A 21,814-nucleotide genomic window follows, 5' to 3' on the forward strand; every position below is an offset into this window, starting at 1 on the left:
CAAATCTGCATCTTTTTGGACTGTGGGAGTAAACCAGAGAACCCAGAGTAAACGGGGTCGTACCTATGTTCCCCGTTTTTCCAAAAAAGGTCCTATGTTCCCCACTTTGTATGTGACAGGGGAACATAGGACCCTTTTTTGAAAATGGGTAGGGTTAGGGTTAGGTTTAGAGAAAGGGTCCTATGTTCCCCGGTCACATACAAATCGGGGAACATAGGACCCGGGGAACATCGGTACGGTCCCGAGTAAACTCTCGTACAGCACAACAGTGTTATTGTCAGAATGCTGAGGAAATAGACCAGTAACAAAAGAAGAACTGACTGGTGCAGAGAAGAAAAACATTAAAGTGATGTCTTCACATGATGGACAAGCAGCACCATCTCCGGACTCAACCACATGGGTCTGGTTTTGGACAGACGGTGAACACAAAGAAAACTACAACTGCAACAAAACAACATACAGCAGTGTTGAAACCAATGATGCCACACGTGTTTTTGGCTGTCCGACGCGTAAACCATTTTTGGCAGTTTTATTTCAACCAAATTATTCCATGGTGTCTCATTTTGAATGTGTCCAATTCTTTATTTGTTCCATACCAGTGAGTCAGATCTATGATGTCAAACAGCCTAGCAGCGTGACACTGAACTAAAATGTTACTCAACTGCTAAACTAATAACAAAAGTATTCTTTATTTTTCTATTTTTAAAGATTGCCATTAATAGATTACATTTAACCATGTTATGATCCTATTATCAAGGGCTGTCTGTGCATCCAGTGCCTTATGGGAGCTTATTAACGTGCACACTATTGAGCACACGCTTTCCTCTGTAAGCGAGGTTTTCTTAAAACTACAGTGCTCAGGAATTATATACAGTATGTGTGATTTATGTGTTCAGTAGGAACCACAAGATTCAGGCAGAGTGCCAGTTTGGGGAAGTCAGAAAGTATCGAGAGATGAACCAAAACAATGTCGGTTTGTGTATTTTTATGGGAGCAAAAATGTAGAATACAATAGACCAGACGTACCCTTTGAGGGGTTGCCCAATTTAATTTTGCACTTCTAAAAAGTTGCCGGGTTTCACAAGAGAAGAAAATACCAGCAATTCCCATAATGACCCTCCCTGTCTGGTGTAACGTATAAGACTCTATTGTCCACCGTAAGTGTGCAAAGCCATTAACTTTTTCCTCAGACTTAAGAGATTAATCTCCCCACTGAGCCACAGACAACATTTTTCAAATTTTTGGGCAGTGGGCAAGTGTCCTGCATCGAGCGTACTCAAGCCAGGTGCCACCCCACGCTTAAATTTGCTCCCAAACTAAAGACAACATCAAAATCGCTGAAATCTGGGAAATGTCAGCACACAGTTTTGCAGACCTGTTCTGTAAATTAGGACATTTTCAGAAAAATTCAGATGCAACTCACCCTTCCAGTGCTTCCATCCACCATACCCTCATTGTCCTGCTTCGCTGCAGGGTACAATACTTTGTTGTGGGTTTTGTCCTCATGTTGGTACTGGACATAAATCATATGGTATTTGCATAAATGTCCTTTTAGGAACTTAATTCCAAGGTCACTTGTCGAGCAATCAAGTAGCATCCCTTTAAGGTTAAAACTGCGTTAAAGTATTATAAATGTCAGCTCAATCATTGCACAGCAAATTCAGCATCCTACTAATCCAAATGAATCAAGTTGAGTTAAACACTTTCAGCCTATTCAAGTATCATTTTCTAGATTTTCTTTGTCTGAAGTCCACATTCTTGTAAACCTCTGAATAAAACAGAAACTTTTAAACTGTTGTTTGCATTTAAAGAGATTCAGATTCATAGTAGTTTTAAGTAATAACATTGTGGAGGTCGGCGTGACTGCATGAGGGAGTGCAGGTGTGAACATGGCTGATGGAAGCAGTCACAGGTGAGCTCATTGACACAGCTGAGGCTGCTTTGTTATCAGGCTCTCCTCTCTCTATATATGCAGTCGCTTGTCAGACCTGGGAGACACTGACATGTGCACATGAAGGAAGAGCTGGCTGAAGAGTTAGCATGTCAGTGCATGTGAAGTATAGCACTAAGCTTGTATGGTTTTGTGTTCGTGTATCATTTAAAGTTCATGTTAAATTGCACTCACAGTGGCAGTAAGACCTAATACAATGATATCAGACAGTGGTTGTTGAGCTCTTAAAGAGCTTAGGTCCCCCCCCCCCCCCCCCCCCCCCCATTTATTATATGAAATATGTCAGCACAAATTAAGATTAAAATGATACATGTAAGCAAATTAAGCTGTGAGCTAAGTGTTTGCTACTTTTTAAAAAAATAATTTAACTGGCAAAGTTGCTCATGTTAGCAAAACGTGTTACTTTAGCTGCTAACATTACCAGCTATGCTAAAGTTCGCAACTTTATGGTAGTGTACAGTGTGTCAAAAGATTTCACCACCTGAAAATGATATGAGCCAGTGGTTCTTAATTTTTACATACTTGAGCTACCACATGAGAACATATTGAACACTTAAAGAAAGAAAATGATATAATATTCAGGTCCTTCTGAACTGAGAAGTACTTTCCATCACTGGAGGTCATCATTTGTGTCCATTTCAGTACTAGCGTTAGCTTGTCTAGCTTAACTAAGCTCAATAGTAAAATCCCCCCTCAAACATTTATAATAGATATGATCTTTGTCAGCACAAATTAAGATTAAAATGATACATGGAAGCAAATCAAGCTGTGAGCTAACATATGCTACTTTTTCATATTCGTTTAACAAGCGAAAGTTGCTAATGTTAGCAAAACGTGTTAATTTAGCTGATAACATTAGCAGCCATGCTAAAATTTGAAACAACTGTGGCAGTGTACAGTGTGTCAAAAGGTTAAACACTGAGAAAAGACCTGAAAATGATATAAGCCTGGTGCTTTACATACCTGAGCTACCACATGAGAACATGTTGAACACTTAAAGAAAGAAAAGTATATAATATTCAGGTCCTTCTGAACTGAGAATGAATTTCCATCACTGGAGGTCATCATTTGTGTCCATTTCAGTACTAGCGTTAGCTTAACTAAGCTCGATAGTAAAATCCCCCCTCAAACATTTATCACATGAAATTTGTCAGCACAAATTAAGATTAAAATGATACATGTGAGCTAAATGTATGCTACGTTTTCATAATCATTCAACTAGCAAAGTTGCTAATGTTAGCAAATGTTTAGCTGCTAACATTAGCAGCTATGCTAAAGTTAGCAACTTTCAACACATAGAAAAGACCTGAAAAGATGTATATATTTAAACCATTAACAGAAAAATGTGTTGTAAATTTAAATCCAAGTCAGTAGATTCCTTGAAAGAGGCGTTAGGGTAGAAAGTTCAGAGTTAATGATATTAAAAAACAGCATTTAAAGTGTTACTTTCAAGGCACTTCATTTTAGTTTTACATTTTGTTTACAAACTCGTCCTAAATTGACAGTAAAATATGAGTTGAGTCAACTCTAATTAACTTTACTGTATACCAAAAATAACAGCGTGGGATGTAATTTTAGTCTACTTTCAGAAACCATGATTTGACCTCAAATGAGGTAAAAGGCCCTGTAATTCATACAGATCATCCTCAGCCATCAGCTCCATCAAACAGCACAATCACTGAGGTTGTGCTGTATCATGACTTGAGTGTCGGTCTCGACTCAGTGGGGGTCGAAGACAGGATTTGGATCACACACACACACACACACACACACACACACACACACACACATACATACATAAAGTCACACAGGATGCTCCCTGCTGTTGTTTCAGGCAGCCAGGCAGGGAGTCAGGGAGCAGCAACAGGGCCATTAGGACTCCCATGGACCCGATCGATCTCCTCATTGATCCCCTCCTCCCTCAGCTAGTCCAGACAAGTGCGAGGCTTTATACGGCTACGACAGGAAAGAGCAGTGAAACACCGCAGACCAGAGCACCTAACGTGGAAAGAGTGGTTGGAGAGCCACTTGGACAAGAAGAAAAGACAAATACATGTCGAAGTTTCTTCGCCCTATTCTCGTTACTTTTTTATATTTTATTTCCTTATGATAACCATAAGTTTAATTTTTTTTTTTTTAATTAGACCCTGCAGTATTTCAGATACAGGCCTCTACCAAACGGTTGAGACGTATGTTCATAATAAACCTGGTTTGCATAATTCATAAAGTACAACATTCACAAGTCACATAAAGTGTTACGAACAATTAAATTATTGAACAAAAACAAAAAAACTGTAGCAGGAAACATTTAGTAGTTTGAGTAGTCCAAATCTCCTCCAAATGGAACATATTATCAAACTCAAATAACCTGGGGGCCACATGAGCTTCAAGTCTCAGACAACAGTAGGGGTGGGCGATATCTTAAAACTACATCATGATTTTCCATGTTGATATAGCGATAACAATTGTGAGGATATTTTACATAATTTCAATATAAATGTGTTTTTCATATATAACTCACAAGAGAAAACGTATCCATGAATCTATAAATATCATAAACAAACATTTAAGTGGCCACATTTCGTGGGTCGTGAGTTTGAGATATTTTTGACCCACTCTTGAACATATTAAATGTGATGTGGTAGAAGAGAGGTATTGTTTCACTTAATATTTCAAATTTCTTTCTTTTTTTTATATTGAGTTGTTTTTTTGAATAAACCAAGCACTACTGCAGGGTCCTTTGCTCAGTAACTGCTGGCAGTGATGAAAGAAAATAAAGCAACACCGCCCTCACTGGACCACTCTTGGTACTACAAACACAAACGATTTTCTTTTCTTTTTATGCAGATCATGAATTACTTGACCGTCGAAACAATCGATAATCATTGATATCCAGTCACTCTGTGTGTGTGTGTGTGTGTGTGTGTGTGTGTGTGTGTGTGTGTGTGTGTGTGTGTGTGTGTGTGTGTGTGTGTGTGTGTGTGTGTGTGTGTGTGTGTGTGTGTGTGTGTGTGTGTGTGTGTGTGTGTGTGTGTGTGTGTGTGTGTGTCTTGTGGCCAGATTCTGCATAACAAGTGTGCCGAGTGTGTCGTCTGACCCTGATGTGTATTAATGACAGAGGGGATGGCAGGTCCTTATCAGTGTCCAGCTGATTAATAACCGGCACAGCTAATGGCTCTCTGTCTCACTATGTCTATAATTACCACTCAATAATTAGGTCTAAAAGAAGCCGTGTGTATATGTATGTGTGAAACCTACAGGGAGCATAAAGTGAAGGTTTCAAATACACATACTGTTACAGATATACTCTTTATACATTTACACTGTTTTTAGCTTAAATTGCATTTTTTGTTTTAGTGCACATAATCAGTTTAGGGCACATCAGCATAATGGTTATCCTCAAAGGGCCAGATGTAACCGTCATACAGAATAAATGTAACCAAATATAATGTAAAATAAAGGTAACATTGCTAAATAACTCTCTGTATTTCTTACTTATTCAATTTCACTCGTCGAAAGATGCGTATACAGTGAAACACTCCGATCTAGCGGTGGTGCCGCCACTTTACGGGTAGCGCAATCGCCGTGCATTGTAAGAAATGTAGTTTATGGACAACGCATGCCTTAAAGCAGCATAGACCTATTTTAACACACCGGCTTTCAAGACCAATTAATCACTCGCGGGCCACATAAAATGACGTGGCGGGCCACGTCTGGCCCCCGGACCTTGAGTTTGACACATGTGGTTTAGGGCATTGTGCAAAAATACCTGATTAAATTATAAACGCAACACAGTGAGTTGGGGAAACGATATTCAACAAATGACTCATTGGTCTGTATTTACATCCACACCAGAGACGCTGTGGTGACACAAAATAAATCAAATGAGTGGAGAGGTAACTATAAAGCTTGAGTAAGGTGAAAAATGATGTAAATCCTATTATTTAGCGTTCAGAGTTACCTTCCTTGATAGATCAGTAAAACACAAGTATTATATTATAGTATTTATTTTATCACATGCATCTAGATGTTTGTATGAAATGTTGAAATACTACATTTTCTCACTTTAAATATGTGGTGACCAAGCGTATATCAGAACAACAATGTGGACACACACACCACGCGCTTGCATACAGTGATTTAATATAAATAAAAACGGTCCTCTGGAGGGAGAGCAGAAAAAAACACTTTGAAATAGGATTTTCTCACCTCCTCTGAATCTGCTGTAATGACAGAGACACTGAAACTCCCTGGAGCAATAACACACTCCCAGATGGATATTACACCACAGCCCAGGTGTGTGTGTGTGTGTGTGTGTGTGCTCTTTTCTGATTATCCGCCATGTGGCATGTAGCATATTGCAGTGTCAGTCTCCTGGTTTTAAGACGTCTCTTGTTTTTTTTTTAACAGTCAGCTCATTCGCGATATCAGCGCAGGCGATTTGTGATAAGAGTCTTGAAGATAGAGTTGTCAGAATATACGCTATCTGCAAGAACTGTGCTCACGTCATCGTTAATCGTCTTCAAAAACACAGCAGAGTGCCTCTCGCTGCAGGCCATTCCCTATAACACCGTGTGTGGATAAGCTACAAATATTAATATTCTGCACAGCACAGTACCACTATTAACACTCATCATTCAGTAATTGTGGCCTTTTTAAGAAAGCTGCATTGAATGTAGGCATCAAACACAACACAAGGGTGTGTTAACCTGTCAAAAAAAAAACAACCTTGCCAAGCTTAAGGGATTAACTCTGCGCTGATAAGCCTGATAAGATTCATAAAAGTGTTACATTCTCTGCAAAGCGGGTACATCTCATTCATGACTCCGTTGACAGACTCGTGCACCATTCATGATGCAGCATCATTAAACGATGACTTATGATGATGCTAACCAATAAACAAGGAACAAGGTGCAGGCCGGAGAGGACGAGTCACGGTACCGTGCCCAAATGCTGAGTCAGCGCGGTTACTTTAGTATTATTATAGACGTGATGTGTCCTATAAATACAATGTTTTTGCACAAGGAGCTTAAAAAGATAAGTTGTTGCACTGAAAACAAGCATAAAAGTATCCAAAGTCTTCACTGCAGAGTCATAAACGACACAAGACTTCAGGAGGAAAAAGAGGGGGAAAAAAACATGAAAAGTGTTGTTTTGAGCACAAGGTGTGAGTTCTAGGTGTGGTCTGCTCACGCCTGTTGTTTATTATTCAGCTTTATGTAACAAGGAAGTCACATTTTTTTACAGTACAGCTTGTTGCATTAAGGCCAAAGTTCATGTGTAGATTTTATTTAAAGATTAGTCTCTGGATTGGGATTTACCAAATCTCACATTTGAGGGTGAAGAAAACAAAGATTATGTCCAAATGTTTCAATATGTTTAAGAACATTTAAATGCATCTAATGCACATCTAGTATCCTTATCCTAACATTGTTGATCATAATTGTGATCAGATAGAATTTTACCTTTTTAAGCTTTTTCCTGTGAAAAAAAAGGTTTTCTGGGGGATGTAATGTAACCAAACCAGACTTTCTCTTTATAATGACTTCACCTGTTTCCCTACATTTCAACCCTTTTGAGATTCTCAGGTAAAGATACTTGGTAAGAAAGGAAACCTCAGTTTCCAAAAGCACAATTGACCATTTATGATTCTAACCATGACCTTTAAGATACTTCTTCCTCATCGTGACCAAATATTATTAAATTAAATCTGCCAAAGACTGAGTGAGGCATGACCCGAGGACAGAGACACAAATACCTGGAAGCACTAAGGCAGTGTTTCTCATATCACAAAGTCATACAAGTAAAAACTTTATTGAATTGATTTCTGTCAGTCGGTAAAGTGTGGAAAAAGATGACTCACTCATGTTTTTGTGGTCCTCCTCAGTCTAAGTACAGGAGATAAACGGGATGTTCACTTCCGCTCTCACTGGGACGTCACAAGACGCTAAATTCCTGGAATTTTTTTCTTGCGGAGCTCCGCTTTGTCCATAAAACATGCAAGAGTGAGTGCTTGTGAGGGCAACGGCGCCCAGAAGTCCGCGAAAAGTTCTATTCTTGGCTCCACAGTGCAGCACAGAGTTCTACACAAACTTCCAGCCTCAGAGGATTTATCTGTCCAGTGGATACATGTTATATGATAGCAATGTGCCTGCTAGAGCCTGCAAATGATCACTTTTCCCAAATGCTAACTGCTGTTGGCTCCCAGTAGCCTCTGTGGCTGATGTCATTTCCTGTCCCTTAAGTTTCGTTTTACTTTTTTTTTTAAGGTGGACCTAAAGATACTACTAAACAGAGCATTTTGAACAGGGCTGTTTTGGCAGGGTGATTGAACTACTGTGGTGCTTCATCCTTATGGTATTTTGACCAAAGCATGTCACAGACATGTTCATTAGGACACCAGGGAACTAGGTTAACTTGGAGGAATGGGATATAATGTCCCCTTTAAATTTGAAATAAACAACGCACATGCACTCATACAAACATGAACACAAATTGAAAAGTTACCTTAAAGATTTTAAACAGTCAGAAAACTGAAAAAGAGAAAGTAAGTGAATTTACTAAAACACTTTATCACCTCTTTTACCTTATGTAACCTCTCATTTTACACATCATACCACAGCTTTTAACGTTACATAAACCACCTCAGTATACTGAGATATGCAGCACTCACCATGTCCACTACCGAGTTTCGTCGATTGTTCTCTTATCAGCTCTCAGCCAAAATAATTTTCTCAATGTTTTTTGCCTGCAGTCGTCCTATCTCGCTCATCCTTCTGACCCCAGATCAATAACAATGTTAATATACAACCGAGGAGGGAGGAACATTCCAGCAAACCTCCCCTTACAGTATGTGTGTGTGTGTGTGTGTGTGTGAGGAGGCAGAGAAACGTGTGTCACACACCTTTTCAGCTGCAACAGCATTGGTTGGCATTACATGTGATGTGTGAATTTGCCACGGGATGAATCTAAGCCATCTATGTATCTGAAATCAGTCTCTGTGAGATTTGTGGAGAAAAACAGAGGAAAAGACTTGTGGAGGTTTTCTTCAAGTGAGTTAAATCATCATGAACGTGACAAAGCGGTTGTGGTCTCTGGCTCGCTTACTGCTGCCTGGATTGGGATTTGCGTTGGTGTTCTTCGGGGTCTACCTGGTGTCTAAACGTGCGAACATCCCAGCTTACGTCATGATCGTCATGGGCTTCGTGGTCGTCATCACCGGGGTCTTCTGGACCATGTGTCACAACATGAAGACCAAGATGTACCAGAGAGGAGGACATCGGAATCACATCCAGGTCTTCACCATTGACAGGTAAAAACACCTGTAATAGTTACATTATCATTGTTATTATTATGATTGTAGTATATTCTGTACACCTCATATTCATATGATAAAATATGTATCCAAAAGAAAATGAAGTGATAAATCTAAATGTACACCACAGAATTTGAACCATGATAAGGTGTCAAAGTACATTTCAATAAGCAAAAGTAGGTTTCCATTAATCTATACAGTAAAGTAATGTATTTAATATTTTAATACAACTAGAAATAGATTATTTTTGGAGGAAACTACACAAACATTTATGAAAAACATTTGTTTTTTTGTAATGACGACATACTGGGTAAATATGTCTGAGATGAGTATGACTATCACAAAGTATTCACAATATAATGACATGACGAGAGCAAATTTGAGCATAAACAAACCTATTTCAAGAGTACACTCTTAGAAATAAAAGTGCTAAGTAGAACCATACAAGGTTCTTCGTCTTGTCCTCATAGGAGAACCCTTTTAGTGTTATCAAGAACCCTTTTAAAATCCTGTATTCAGGGAAGAGGTTTTAAAGGGTTCTCTGGATCAAAATGGTTCTTACTGGAACCATTAGTGTTACCAAGAACCCTCAGAAGCAAATGGTTCCAGGTAGAACCTCAGCCCTTGTAGAAGAACCCTTATTTCTAACAGAGTAGTACATTGGTTAAACACACAATTTAAATCCTGGATTAATGACTAAATCTTAATGACATGCACATTGTCTCTGTAAAACCAAACTAACACATCTCTCTCTCTCTTCCTTTCTTTCTGCAGACCGAGCTCCTTCCCTCCATCATACGAAGACTCCCAGAGAAGCCAAGACTCGGTCCACGAAACTGTGGTCGTGGTCGACGCGGTGGACGTCGCGTTGACCCTTCTCGCTCCGCCGCTGTACAACCAGGACGGCTCCGAGGCCCCAGACTTCACGTGGAGCTGGGAGCAGCCTCCTCGGTACAGTCAGGTGGAGCGTTGTCAGCAGGGACAGGCGGGTGCAGACGAGCGGAGAGAGGCCTTGTCCAAACACTGAACTGAAGAAGGGAGAGACAGAGACGTGTCTCTGCTTTCCTGTCCTGAGAGACGAGGTGCTGATTTGCACAAAGGCACGAGCTCCAGACTGAGCCCCAAAATAGGAAAAAGGGCCAAGGACGACCGAGTCGTGGATCTGTACCCAGCACTTTCCCTCTGAACTGTGATCGTACACAGATGTTTATAAAGGATTAGCTTCATGTTCAAGACATGACATGATTGATCCTGTTCCTTGCACAGACAAAGTTGTATTATTATTTTTTTTTTTTACTTTTGTACCTGCACTTTATTTCCAAATTGAGAAATCAAAGACCTCTGTATGTAAATGTGTATAAATGAATTATTCTACATGTGATCAGGGATCTGTATTTTGTGTTACACAATAAAAATGTCAAGGTATTTACAAAAAAAAACACTTTATTGTTCTTTCTAAATATTCAACAATAATCATTATTATTAGTATTATTATTATTATTTTCCTTATTACTGGGCAACTTGATATAATTTGGATTAACTTTGTCTGACCTGAACCAAGAATATTAAAAAATAGTGTTATTAAACACTTATTCCATGTTTACTTTCGAATAAATCAGACAGATACAGTGTACAATGTAAAATATTTGTAAGTGTAGTATAATTTTAATTCTGTTATGAGCCATAATGTCTCTCCAGTCATGATTTGTCCTTACAATGTTCTTTCTGAGGTTCACCTGACAGTTGAGTTAAGAAGTTCAGCACAATAAAAACACCAGTGAAGCATTAATGTGCTCACTTTAAAGCACAGATTATAAAAGTTTGGGATTATTGAAGAACATTTAATCCAACTAATCATATGTGAAAAAAACCTGAAAACTGTGAGGTGTCAAACTTTGATCTCCATTCAAAAGCCTCAGAAATAAGCGTCGACATTATTAAGCGGTCGCATGAGGCAATAACCTGTAATGTCTGACTGACTAAGTGAACACATCCTTGCGGATATCCACTGGCATATCCTCAACTCGTAATGACGGCAATCAGCGGCGTTTACGAGATCCCGCTCTCTGTGTGTCTCGTTCAGGCCGTACAGTGATAAAAAAAAAAACACCCGCCTGGTTTCTTATCAACACAACAGCTTCTACAGTTTCCACATACAGGTGCTCGCCCAACAACACACACACACACAAAAAAGGCCTCCACTTTTCCTCAAGGATGTTCAATCATGGCGCTAAGTATCAGCCCAGGATGGTGCTCTTCATTAAGAACATGTTTAATTAAAATCTGAAAAGCGCCTGAAGGCAGCATCTCTCACTCTGATGTGTTTTTATTTGTCCCGTTGGATGCGTCCGATTCAATTATAAAAGAAAACCAGAACAACCACTACACACAGAACGTTTATTTGGATTTATTTATTTTTTTTAAAAGGAAAAGAAATATATAATCGAGTATGGTGATGTACTGTAATCTTTCCCAAGGTTTTAATAATTTGTTTTCCTTCTTTGTTCCTTTTCTTAAAGAAGCGACATTAGTTTATCTTTTTGTCCTCATCGTCCTTCATAGAGAAGATTCGACACAAAAAAACGATTTCTATTTCTGCATGAAAATAAAGACAAACACTGTGTGAGAGGAAATGTACATGACGAGCAACATGAGACGTGATTAAAAAAACATCAGTGTGGATTAAAACAAATATCCTTAAATGTCAGTCTGCGCACTGATAACTTGTTTTTTTGTTTTCATTATTTGCCCGTCATGATAATTAAATAGCCTCTGTGTTTTTCTGACACTGTTCCACACAGCCCATCAATACACTGATAATAATGTGCGACGCTCATGACGTTTTCTTGTTTTTTTTTAAATAAACTGCAGCAGTAACAAGAAGCTCATTCACTTTAGATGACATTTAAAGAAATAATGAAACTGAAGCTACAGAGAAGGCACATTTAAAAAGAAAAAAGAAAAAAAAAAAGCCTTTTTAGTCTGCGTGATACAGGTAGATGACTGTGAATGCGAGTGTTTGCATGTGTGTGTGTGTGTGTTTTCATGCTTGCTCATGTAATGACGTTAGGTCCACGGCGACCCGTTCTCTCATGGATGCTGGAGATCTTCAATGCGATGGCGATCAGAGGCCCGAGCACCACCTGCAGTCATAACACACAGAACAGTCAAGACTTTTTCAGTGAGGAGAATTAAACTACTACACTCTTAGAAAAAACTCTTACTCTTACTCTTACACTTGAAAAATAGCACGACACAGGCTTTCTTAAGCCTGGATGGGAACTCTATTTAACGTTATTGGCAAAAACTATTTCATGTCTGCTGTGAAAAAGGTTTACTCAAGACTTGCTTGAGCTTTACAAAAACATGTTGTAAGAGATAAATTCATTGACAGTTTGCTCATATAACAAACTAACTGTCACATCATTCTAATCCAACTGCTAATGATCACAGAAGACATAAAAACAACAAAACTGGTCAAAACTGTATTTTATTTATTAGAGTTCCACTAAGTAATTAGATTTTTGTTGTTTTTTAAGTTCACTTCAGACATTATGAACAGAACTTGTGATTGTTATTGAAGAACTAATCTTAACATCCAGTACTTCTCCTCATAGACATTAACCTCTTTTGCTGTATATGTTATTTTTATGAGCTGCTTTGTTGTGCAGGCATCATGTGAGTTTGGGGCCAAAAACCTGACACAGTTAAACAGACAGTTAAAACAAATGCCACATTCACTAACCCAGTTTGACTGACGTCATCGTGGCCCCTATAAAGACTGCGAAAACACGCATGTAAAGAGGATTTTACTGAGGCAATAGCCGAGTTTGTCGCACAGTTCTTGTTACTCCTGAAATCATTCATTCATTCATAAAGTCTGCTCAACAGGAAAGACTGCGGTGCAATAAAGAAAGAAAGCGGCAATGAGGAAACGTCGAGTTGCGCCATGACAACTGGATCAGAGGTGACAAATCATTTAAAACACAAAACATGTGCATGAGGACGAAAGAACAAACGGCAGCGTGTGTTTGCTGCACAGCATCACAGAGTGTATATCACAGTATTTGATGTTGCTCTACGTGCTCGGTTCTGTAGGTCACCCAACGTTGCTTAACATTTATATGGCTTGACTCAGGAGTTTTGAGTCAACTGTAATCCTTCATTATCATGTGATGCACAATACATAGTCCAGTCCACTTTGTAAAGGTTAAACGTAGCAGCTTCAGTGTCAATGGAGACAAAACACCAAAACACACACACACACACAGACTGTGTGGCTCTGCTGCTCAGCCATAGATAACTGCAGTATCTGCAGTGTTTCCAGCCTAACATAAGCTTAAAAGGCCTGTTAATCGTACATGTTGTGTAATGATTTATGTGCTGGGTAAGGAGCAGAATGATTAGGAATGAATTATGATTCTATTTACGATCGATTATTAATGAGAGATTGTCTGTTCACTGAAACGCAGAAGGTAAATGATTCTTGTTTTTATATTTATTGCTACTAAACTATGAATCCTTCGTCTGTTTCTAAATTATATCTGATTCATACTGTTGGAAAACCACTTTAAAGTCATAGATTTCACATAGGATTCGTCTTGGTTGACAAGAGGCTTTAGAAAACATGGGTGTCTCCCGTGAATGAAAGCACATAATGTTTCATACTGAAACCTAAATGAGGCCTGTCTAGCCATGATGACAACAACAACCTTATTACAGCCTCTGTATGGTTAAAGTGCACCAGCTATCCGAACTACCCAAGGAAAGGTACGATCGTGTTCCTAATCACTCCAAAGTCTACAAGTCAATCAACTTCAGCAGTGTCGTGTGAAAATCAAGTCTTCAACTGTGGCTTCTGAGGCTTCTAACTTAATAACAATGTTTGAAATCAGAAATGATGGCAAACGATAACAAAAACTGCACATTAAAGCTACAGTGACTAAGCATTTGTGACATACAGTATAAAGGTGAGACAGCAGATTGGAGGGGGATGTCGGGGGAACTACGGTAGAAACATGATGTGCAAAGTGACAACCTGTAAAGGCCCTTTCCTGAAGTACATATAAAACGCTAAAGCTGCAGAAACGATACCATTTTCATGTTAAAGCAGCGGCGATTGTTCTAAGACGGCAACGGACCCTTCAAATGTGAGTCAAATATGTGCTGTGTTGTATTTACATTTTAATACTGAACGTGCGCTAGGACGCAATTAAGTGTAGTAGCCTCCGCATTAAAACCAGCTCAGCGCTGATTGGACAAATGTGGCAAAAACTTCCATGGAAGCTCAACTTCCATGGAGCGGTGGGTGGGGCACGGACACTGGGCTTGTGCTGTGTGTCTGTAGACAAATAGTTGGTCGTTGTGTTATTTGGTCGGCAATATAGACTGTTTTCATTCGTACGTATACATTATACCATTTCAGTTTTACATAAAGCAGTACATAATGGATGGATGGATGATTATTTATGTATAAATAACTGGGCCTGAAATTAGTTTTACCTGTTTGAAAGACCAGCATCCGCCACTGTCTCAAACATACTTATATTAAAAGTATATTACATTTCTGCTGACACACCCTCTTTTACAGATTGGACCCTTTTTAAATAGTTTTATTTTGGCATAATGACTCTGTCCTAGAACACACTGTGGTCGCTGTACCTGTGTCTCTCTGTCGTGTCTCTCGGGGTCTCTCTCGAAGCTCTCGGCATAAATGCGGACGGTGGCGCCCGTCCCTCCCCCACTGCCACTCATCCGAAACACCAGGCGTGACGCGTCACTGAAGATGATCCTCAAACCCTGGAAGCAAACAAAGCCAGGACTTCATTATAAATCTGCCCATTCATGCGATGGCAACTTGACGAGTCAAAAATATACAATATACCACCTCACACTGTATGTATGTATACTTATGTATGCATGTTTTTACATTTATATTTTTCCTGATGTTGTGCCTACTTTCCATGCCTTTCCTTTTACTTTTCTTTCGCTGTTAACTCTGTAATAACTGTGTCAAATGTCCCCGTTGTGTGAGTCTTAAAGAAATATCTTATCTTATTCTGCTTATAATAACATGGGATGAGGAAATGCAACTCGTATAACGTCTTTGCACGTAACCAGCACAGGTTCTGTGCACGGGTCTCGTTGTGCTGTTTTATCAAAAATGACTCATTGATTTGAATCAGTGTGAGGACAAAGTGAATCATTGACAACTTCATTCTAAAATTCAACATACAGCAAAAAAAAAAACATTGCGTGCTTCAGTTAAATATTTAAATATTGGTTTATCATACATTTGGTATTGTATATTTAAAAAAAAATAGTTTTTTTAATGTAGTACATGTGAATATCCACTAGAGGGAACTAAAAGTATATACAGTTTTTGGCAATTACATCAAAATCTGTCCACTCTTTGAACTCAGTCTGAACATTTTTAAGGAAAACAGGAAATTGTTGTGTTGGGGTGACCAGCTACAGCTCTGCTCTCTGACGTAAAGGAAGATAAGATGATTTTTTTTTTTCTGACTAATGAATGCGTGATGACTCTTATCTGAGCTGGATTCCACAGCGGCTCTTTCCTTATCCCATTAGAGCAAAAGACGAGCTCAGGGAGAGAAGACCGCAAAATGTTTTGGGAAACATTGAACAGGATTACTTTGATTGACTTTTCTGTTGTAATATTTGTGTTCAGCACTAAAAAAATGTCCTAACATCAACAAACGATGAGTGTTTTCCCTTTAAGAGGAGTTTAATGAGCTGTTGTGGAAGTAATAGTTGCCCCAGTACAACGTTAACCACATACAGTAATAGCTGTTAACCTCTTTAAACAATGACTCAGCTATTCATTTTTATAGACCGTGGCACTTCTAATCTGATTCGAGCAAGAAAAAGATGTCCGACCATCGGCCTGGCTGGCTGTTTTTTTCTATCTGTGAGTAAATCAGCTCATCACTAACAATAGGTTAGCAGCAGCTATCTGGAGGCTGTTAGAAACAGTTGCAACTGCAAATATCAAGGGTCCCAAATTAGAACCACACCAGTTCTTTATTATAAGTGTATCTTAATAATAGGCTCGACTGTAGATTGGATAGAAATCATTCCATTTACATGAGTATTCTGTGACTTAAGTGAGACTAATTCTTGGATTTGAGACACAGAAATAGTATTTTTTTTTTTCAAATGATGTCATATGGTACATAAAATGTCTATTTTCTTATAACTACAAGTTTTTGTTCGTGCATTTATATTTTTGTTGAGTGTAAATCACACACACATGTCTATGTACAGCTGACAATGCACACATCACAGCAAAAAAAAAAAAAACAGGCCACGAGACTGAAGGAAATGACTGTAAGTGTCAGAAACAGATCTGGGAAAACATACTTTTACATACATACATTGATGGTTCCCCGATAAATCGAAGTAGTGTGGACATTTTCCTTGTTCTAAAGCCAGAGGTTTCTCAATCCTGGACCTACTGTCCTGTATGTTTTATAAGTTCTCTTGCTCCAGCACACCTGATTCAAATTAATGGCTGATTATCAGGCTTCTGCAGTGCTTGATGATGATCTGAATCAGGTGTGTTAGAGTAAGGAAATAATAATCACAGCCTCTATAATGCAATGCCCTTGCCTATAGAACACATCTTTTTTTCTATTCTAATGCTACATAATCAAATTATTATTATTTTTTATTATAACTTACTTAAACATACTTATGGGCAGTTTTTGCCATCTTTAACCCTCCAAAATGTTACACACAGACCTTTTAACAACCCCCAAAACAAGAGTATGGCTTCAGTGTCCATGTTTAGGCATCGCATATTTTACAGTTATGTCGGTTTATCTATCCATCTGTCTCTGAATTCATCTACACTGTATGTGCCTAAGATATATATACTGTAGAAAAACTGCCATGTCCCTTGCTGGGTAAATCCCAAAAATGTGTCTCTCTGCGTGTGTGTGTGTGTGTGTGTGTGTGTGTGTGTGTGTGTGTGTGTGTGTGTGTGTGTGTGTGTGTGTGTGTGTGTGTGTGTGTGTGTGTGTGTGTGTGCGTGTGCGTGTGCGTGCGTGCGTGTGTCTGTGTCTGTGTCTGTGTCTGTGTGTGTCTTTGTGCCAATGCCCTCCCCTTCAAACACACTTGCTGCAAGTGAGACGACAGCTGATATAATTCTGTTGTGGGAGGAATGTGTGCTGTAATAACACACACTGGGCAGACGGAGGATTTACCAGTGAGGTCAAAAAAACATTTTGGGCCAACTGACAAACTGTGTGCTGTGGAGTCACTGTAACCAGGGTTAAAAACAGCCGAGTATTCAGATTAGAGACACTTTTGATTTAAACTTAAACTTATACCATGTTTGCTTCATTCCAATGCTCTGTTAGAACTACATACCTAAATTCTTTTAGTTGCTACCATGTGATGATGATTGGCTAATTAGATGTTTGCGCTAACATGCTAACAAAACAGGTGCACGTAATAAAGTGGCTGGCGAGGTTATGTTGATAAATTAAAAAGCATTCTTGACTAGAAATAATAAAATAAAAAATATGCATGTTTTCACTTACTAATGTTGTGGGGACATAAATCTGTTTACACACTCACATTATGGGGACCTGTCTTCCTTATGGGGACAAAAAGCAAGTTCCCTATATTTTATGGTTAAAATGTGTTTTAAAGTTAAGATTAGGCCAGTAGGTTGGAGTAAGTCTCCAGGAAATGAATGTAAGTCAATGCAATGTCCTCTGAAGTCATGGAAGTGTGTTTATATTCTTGTATTCATTATCTCTTCAGGATAAACCTGGCCCTGATGAGGCAGAACCTCATTTTTGAGAAACCGCTTAAGTTTAGGGGCTAAGGTTGGAATAGTGGCTAGGTTAAAGTTATGGTAAGGCATTAACTAGTTATTATTAGGGTTAGGGATAATGCACTGGTTAGGCTGACCAAGTGAATGACGGGCCTTAAAAGGATAGCTGTGTGAACCTGTGTGTGGTATTAGGTGGAGCACATGCTAAGAAGTGTTGACGCCAGGAATGAGATTCCACACATTTGTGGACAGAACAGAGGGAGTCAGCTGGGTAAACTCCACTGGTGGAGCGGTAGGGAGGGAGGGAAACAGTGAGTGAGGGAGTTATTAGTGTGTGTGTGTGCGAAGCATTCTGTGCCGTATGTAATCTGTGTTTGTGTGCATATGTTTATGGCTGAACATGGAAGAAGGACTGTCATGTCCAAACATGGAACCTTCCCGATGAGATAACACCGACGCTCAGTGTGTGGTCTGGCCCACAAGAGGCTGAAGACTATGAGTGTGTGTGTATAAAAGAAAGTAAGATGGAGGAACCGTGTGATCGTCAACATAAAATATGTCTCCAAGTCACATGTTAATACAGGTATAAGGTCTGTGGAAATGTATTAATTAGATCAGCTGTAATATTTAGGAATTAAGTGTGATGTTTCAAAGTTTAAATGCTTTCAAATAGAAACTGGTTTTCATTGCTTTAAAATAATCCTTTTATATGTATTTGATGTAGAGGCCTCGCCTTGTGGAGGCTACCATCTTGCATCACAGACTAAATCAGACCAAGCGGGTGTGGAAATAGAAACACAAATTATTGAGTACGGAAACAGGGAAGGAGAGTATCCTTTCTGGTATGTGAAGGCCACCGTAGTTTCTGGATGTGTCTGGGAAAAGGAGGAGTGAGCAGTGAAGTCTGGAAGTTTGGATCAGTCTTGACATAACCTTTAAAAACACCCTTGTTATCGGCTGCTACACTTAACTTAAGGTTTACATATTTAAAAAACATGTCGTACTGTATGTGTGTGTAAGCTACCACAGATCGCAAAACACTGGCTGCCTCCGTGACTGAATGAGTGACAGGTTTTTAAACAACACCCAGTGTTTTTAGATGTTGACACCTGATCTCTTTGATAAGGTCAATATTCGAGCTGATATCATATTGGATAAGTGCAACCTTGAAGTATTATTACTTCGAACCTCCCTATCATTTCTACTTGTCGAACACTGCATTTACTACACTCACCTGGTTTCGGGACACACTTCCATCCACAGGGTCGATGTACTCAAAGTTGTCAGCCTTCTCCACGTTGTATATGTGGTCACCGACGGCAAACTTCTGACTGGTGAACGCTTTGTCCGAAATCACTCCTTCCAGGTCCCTCATCAGGTAAAAAGCTACGCGGGGATCCAGGCCTTCATAGTCGAACCTGATAAAGAGCAGAGAGAGAAAATATTAGGAAATATTTTAGAGATAAAACACACTCAGACATAGTGAGTATATGGTATGACAATGTAGCGTAAAGGTCCAGCGTGTAAGAATTAGTGACATCTAGTGGTGACACTGCAGTTCACCATGTCACAGAACAATGGTGGCCTTCTGTGACCAGAAAGGATGTTGTTTGTTGGTTTGCTTTGGCTGTTTTGTTTGTTCGGGCTGCCGTAGAAACATGGCGGCACAGAATGGCGGCCTTAGAAATCACACATTTTATGGGCAGTATATTGCATTTCTGCCAATAAGCTTTCCTAAATACCACTCTGGACCTTTTTAACATGATCAATGTTATGATTGTTTTTAACGAACACATCATCTGGTGCTTGGCCCGATCAGTACGTTCTCTCCTCTACATCATCACGTTGTGGAATATGTGCATCATGTAAACGCCTGTAGCTAATGTCAATGGGAACACTGCAGGAACTGTCTCTGCCTTTACAGGGAGAGTTTATAAAAACTGGAGGAGATGAAGCTGAAGTTCTCCAAGACATATTTGGCTTTGGTCCTGATACAGAGGTTGAGCCTATCTGGGGAAAGCGGGGCCATGAAGTTCAGGCCTTGTTGGTTTGACATAAATTCCAGATATAGTCATTTAAAGGACTCAGACTCTCAGATGAATTGGTTGATTACCTGCAGAAGTAGTTGCGTCCAAGCCGGGTCCAGTGCTCTCGGACAATCTGCTCCACGCCCTGCTTCTTCGCTGCCATGATGGACAACCACACCAGCACTGACCACAGGCCATCTTTCTCACGGATGTGATCTGAACCTAAAGATGAAAAGAAAACATGACATGACTCTGCCGTGTGCTTAATGTTCCAATATATCTCTTGCAGATGAAACCCCTTTTGCCACATTTACCTATGAAAGAGCATTTTAAATGAGAGTGAATGGGTTGGGTTGCATACCAAATGTGCCACATGCCTCCAAACAGCATCTCCCACATGTCCACTCCCCCACACCCCCAAATAATCACACTAAATACACCCAGTCAGAGAGGCAGATCACACCCTTCGTCAGTCTCCTTCATTGGGGAGCTATCAGTTTGTTTGTCAAAGACAGCTGCACAGTAAAGCTAGCTGTTCAGGGAACACTCTGACATGTTTGATGAATATGTTCATAATGTTTCCCAGCAAGAGGCCAAAGTGGAAACGCTTAGCTGAAAAAGATGCTGATTTTGATGTCTTTTACAATATACATAATTGTATAGTATACAGTAGATTTAAATATAAAAAATACTGTAAACGGGAAGTGTACTATCAAGGTCTATGTCTGGCTGTAGCATCATACAGCTGTTAGGAAACTGATGTCATTATTTAATCCCAGGCTCATGGTCAGTCTCCCTCTGTCTGACTCTGTGACACCAGACACAGACGATCACCTATAAATCTAATTAGTAAACCGCTGAGGCACAACCACATCTTTTACTACACTACACAGCGATGCGGTTGCTCTAATATGCAACCAAAACTGAAGACACAAGAAGAGGTTGAGTAAATCTAATACATTTAATGAAATCTAGAAAATTACCATTCTGTTATGATGGAGGAGTTGATCAAATGGAAAGCAACGTGGCGTTTGCACTATAACAGACTATATAAAAAGCATGTAGTCAAACAGATGAAACAGGAACTACCATTTTAAACCCAGAGATTTGCCATTGGCTTGTGCCATGACCGTTTTTGGAACTCAAAATTCATCTGCAACCAGGCATCACACTGGTCTCCACTCCTGTACCAATCGTAGCTGAACCTGGACAGGTCCCAGTCCATCACAGAGCCACATAATAGAGACAATCAACCGTCTACTCTCACACCTAAGGTCAATTTAGAGTGACCAATTTGCCTGATCCCCATATCTACATGTTTTTGGACAGTGGGAGGAAACCGGAGAAAACCCACGCACAAAATGTTAACGTTAATTTCTTAAATAACCTCATGCTTGCGTCATCATCTTGAAGAAGACCTGACAGTAGCCATAAGACTGTCATAAATGAAGAAGGAATTAGGCTCATTTTCCATTTGACTTCCATTTAAACTGACTTAACAGATATTTTGCAACCAGCATTGTCGCCCCCTGGTGGCTACCTTCTACTTTCATCCTACTTCCTGGACCTCACTTTTAAAACTGGAAGACTTTTAAATCTTCATGTACTAGTCAACACTGGGGACAAAAGTTTTCTGTTACTCTCAGTCTGCCTCACTGTCTTTGATCTTAGTATGTTAAACTTCTAGAAAAGAAGTATTACATAACATCATGTGT

The 21,814-nt window shown here is 39.5% G+C and overlaps 2 protein-coding genes across 2 annotated transcripts in view; one reads left to right on the plus strand and one right to left on the minus strand.

The window, feature by feature from the left end:
* Positions 1–9,018: 9,018 nt before the first annotated feature.
* Positions 9,019–10,293, plus strand: LOC310940235 (transmembrane protein 252-like; the record flags this gene model as incomplete). The annotated part of the gene is made up of 2 exons (XM_083905166.1): positions 9,019–9,263; positions 10,041–10,293. The coding sequence occupies 2 exons, from the start codon at positions 9,019–9,021 to the stop codon at positions 10,291–10,293; spliced, it is 498 nt and encodes a 165-aa protein (XP_083761292.1).
* A 737-nt stretch (positions 10,294–11,030) lies between these two features.
* Positions 11,031–21,814, minus strand: part of pgm5 (phosphoglucomutase 5) — a 28,740-nt gene continuing 17,956 nt past the window's right edge. Inside the window, exons 8-11 of the mRNA XM_083905268.1 lie at positions 20,186–20,321; positions 19,307–19,490; positions 14,928–15,065; positions 11,031–12,409 (exon numbers count right to left, since the gene is read on the minus strand). Of these exons, the coding sequence (XP_083761394.1) occupies positions 12,320–12,409; positions 14,928–15,065; positions 19,307–19,490; positions 20,186–20,321 (548 nt within the window). The 3' untranslated portion in view covers positions 11,031–12,319. The remainder of the gene's footprint in view (positions 12,410–14,927; positions 15,066–19,306; positions 19,491–20,185; positions 20,322–21,814) is intronic.

This window comes from Microchirus variegatus (genome assembly GCF_963457635.1).
Source record: "Microchirus variegatus genome assembly, chromosome: 18".
Lineage (NCBI taxonomy): Eukaryota > Metazoa > Chordata > Actinopteri > Pleuronectiformes > Soleidae > Microchirus > Microchirus variegatus.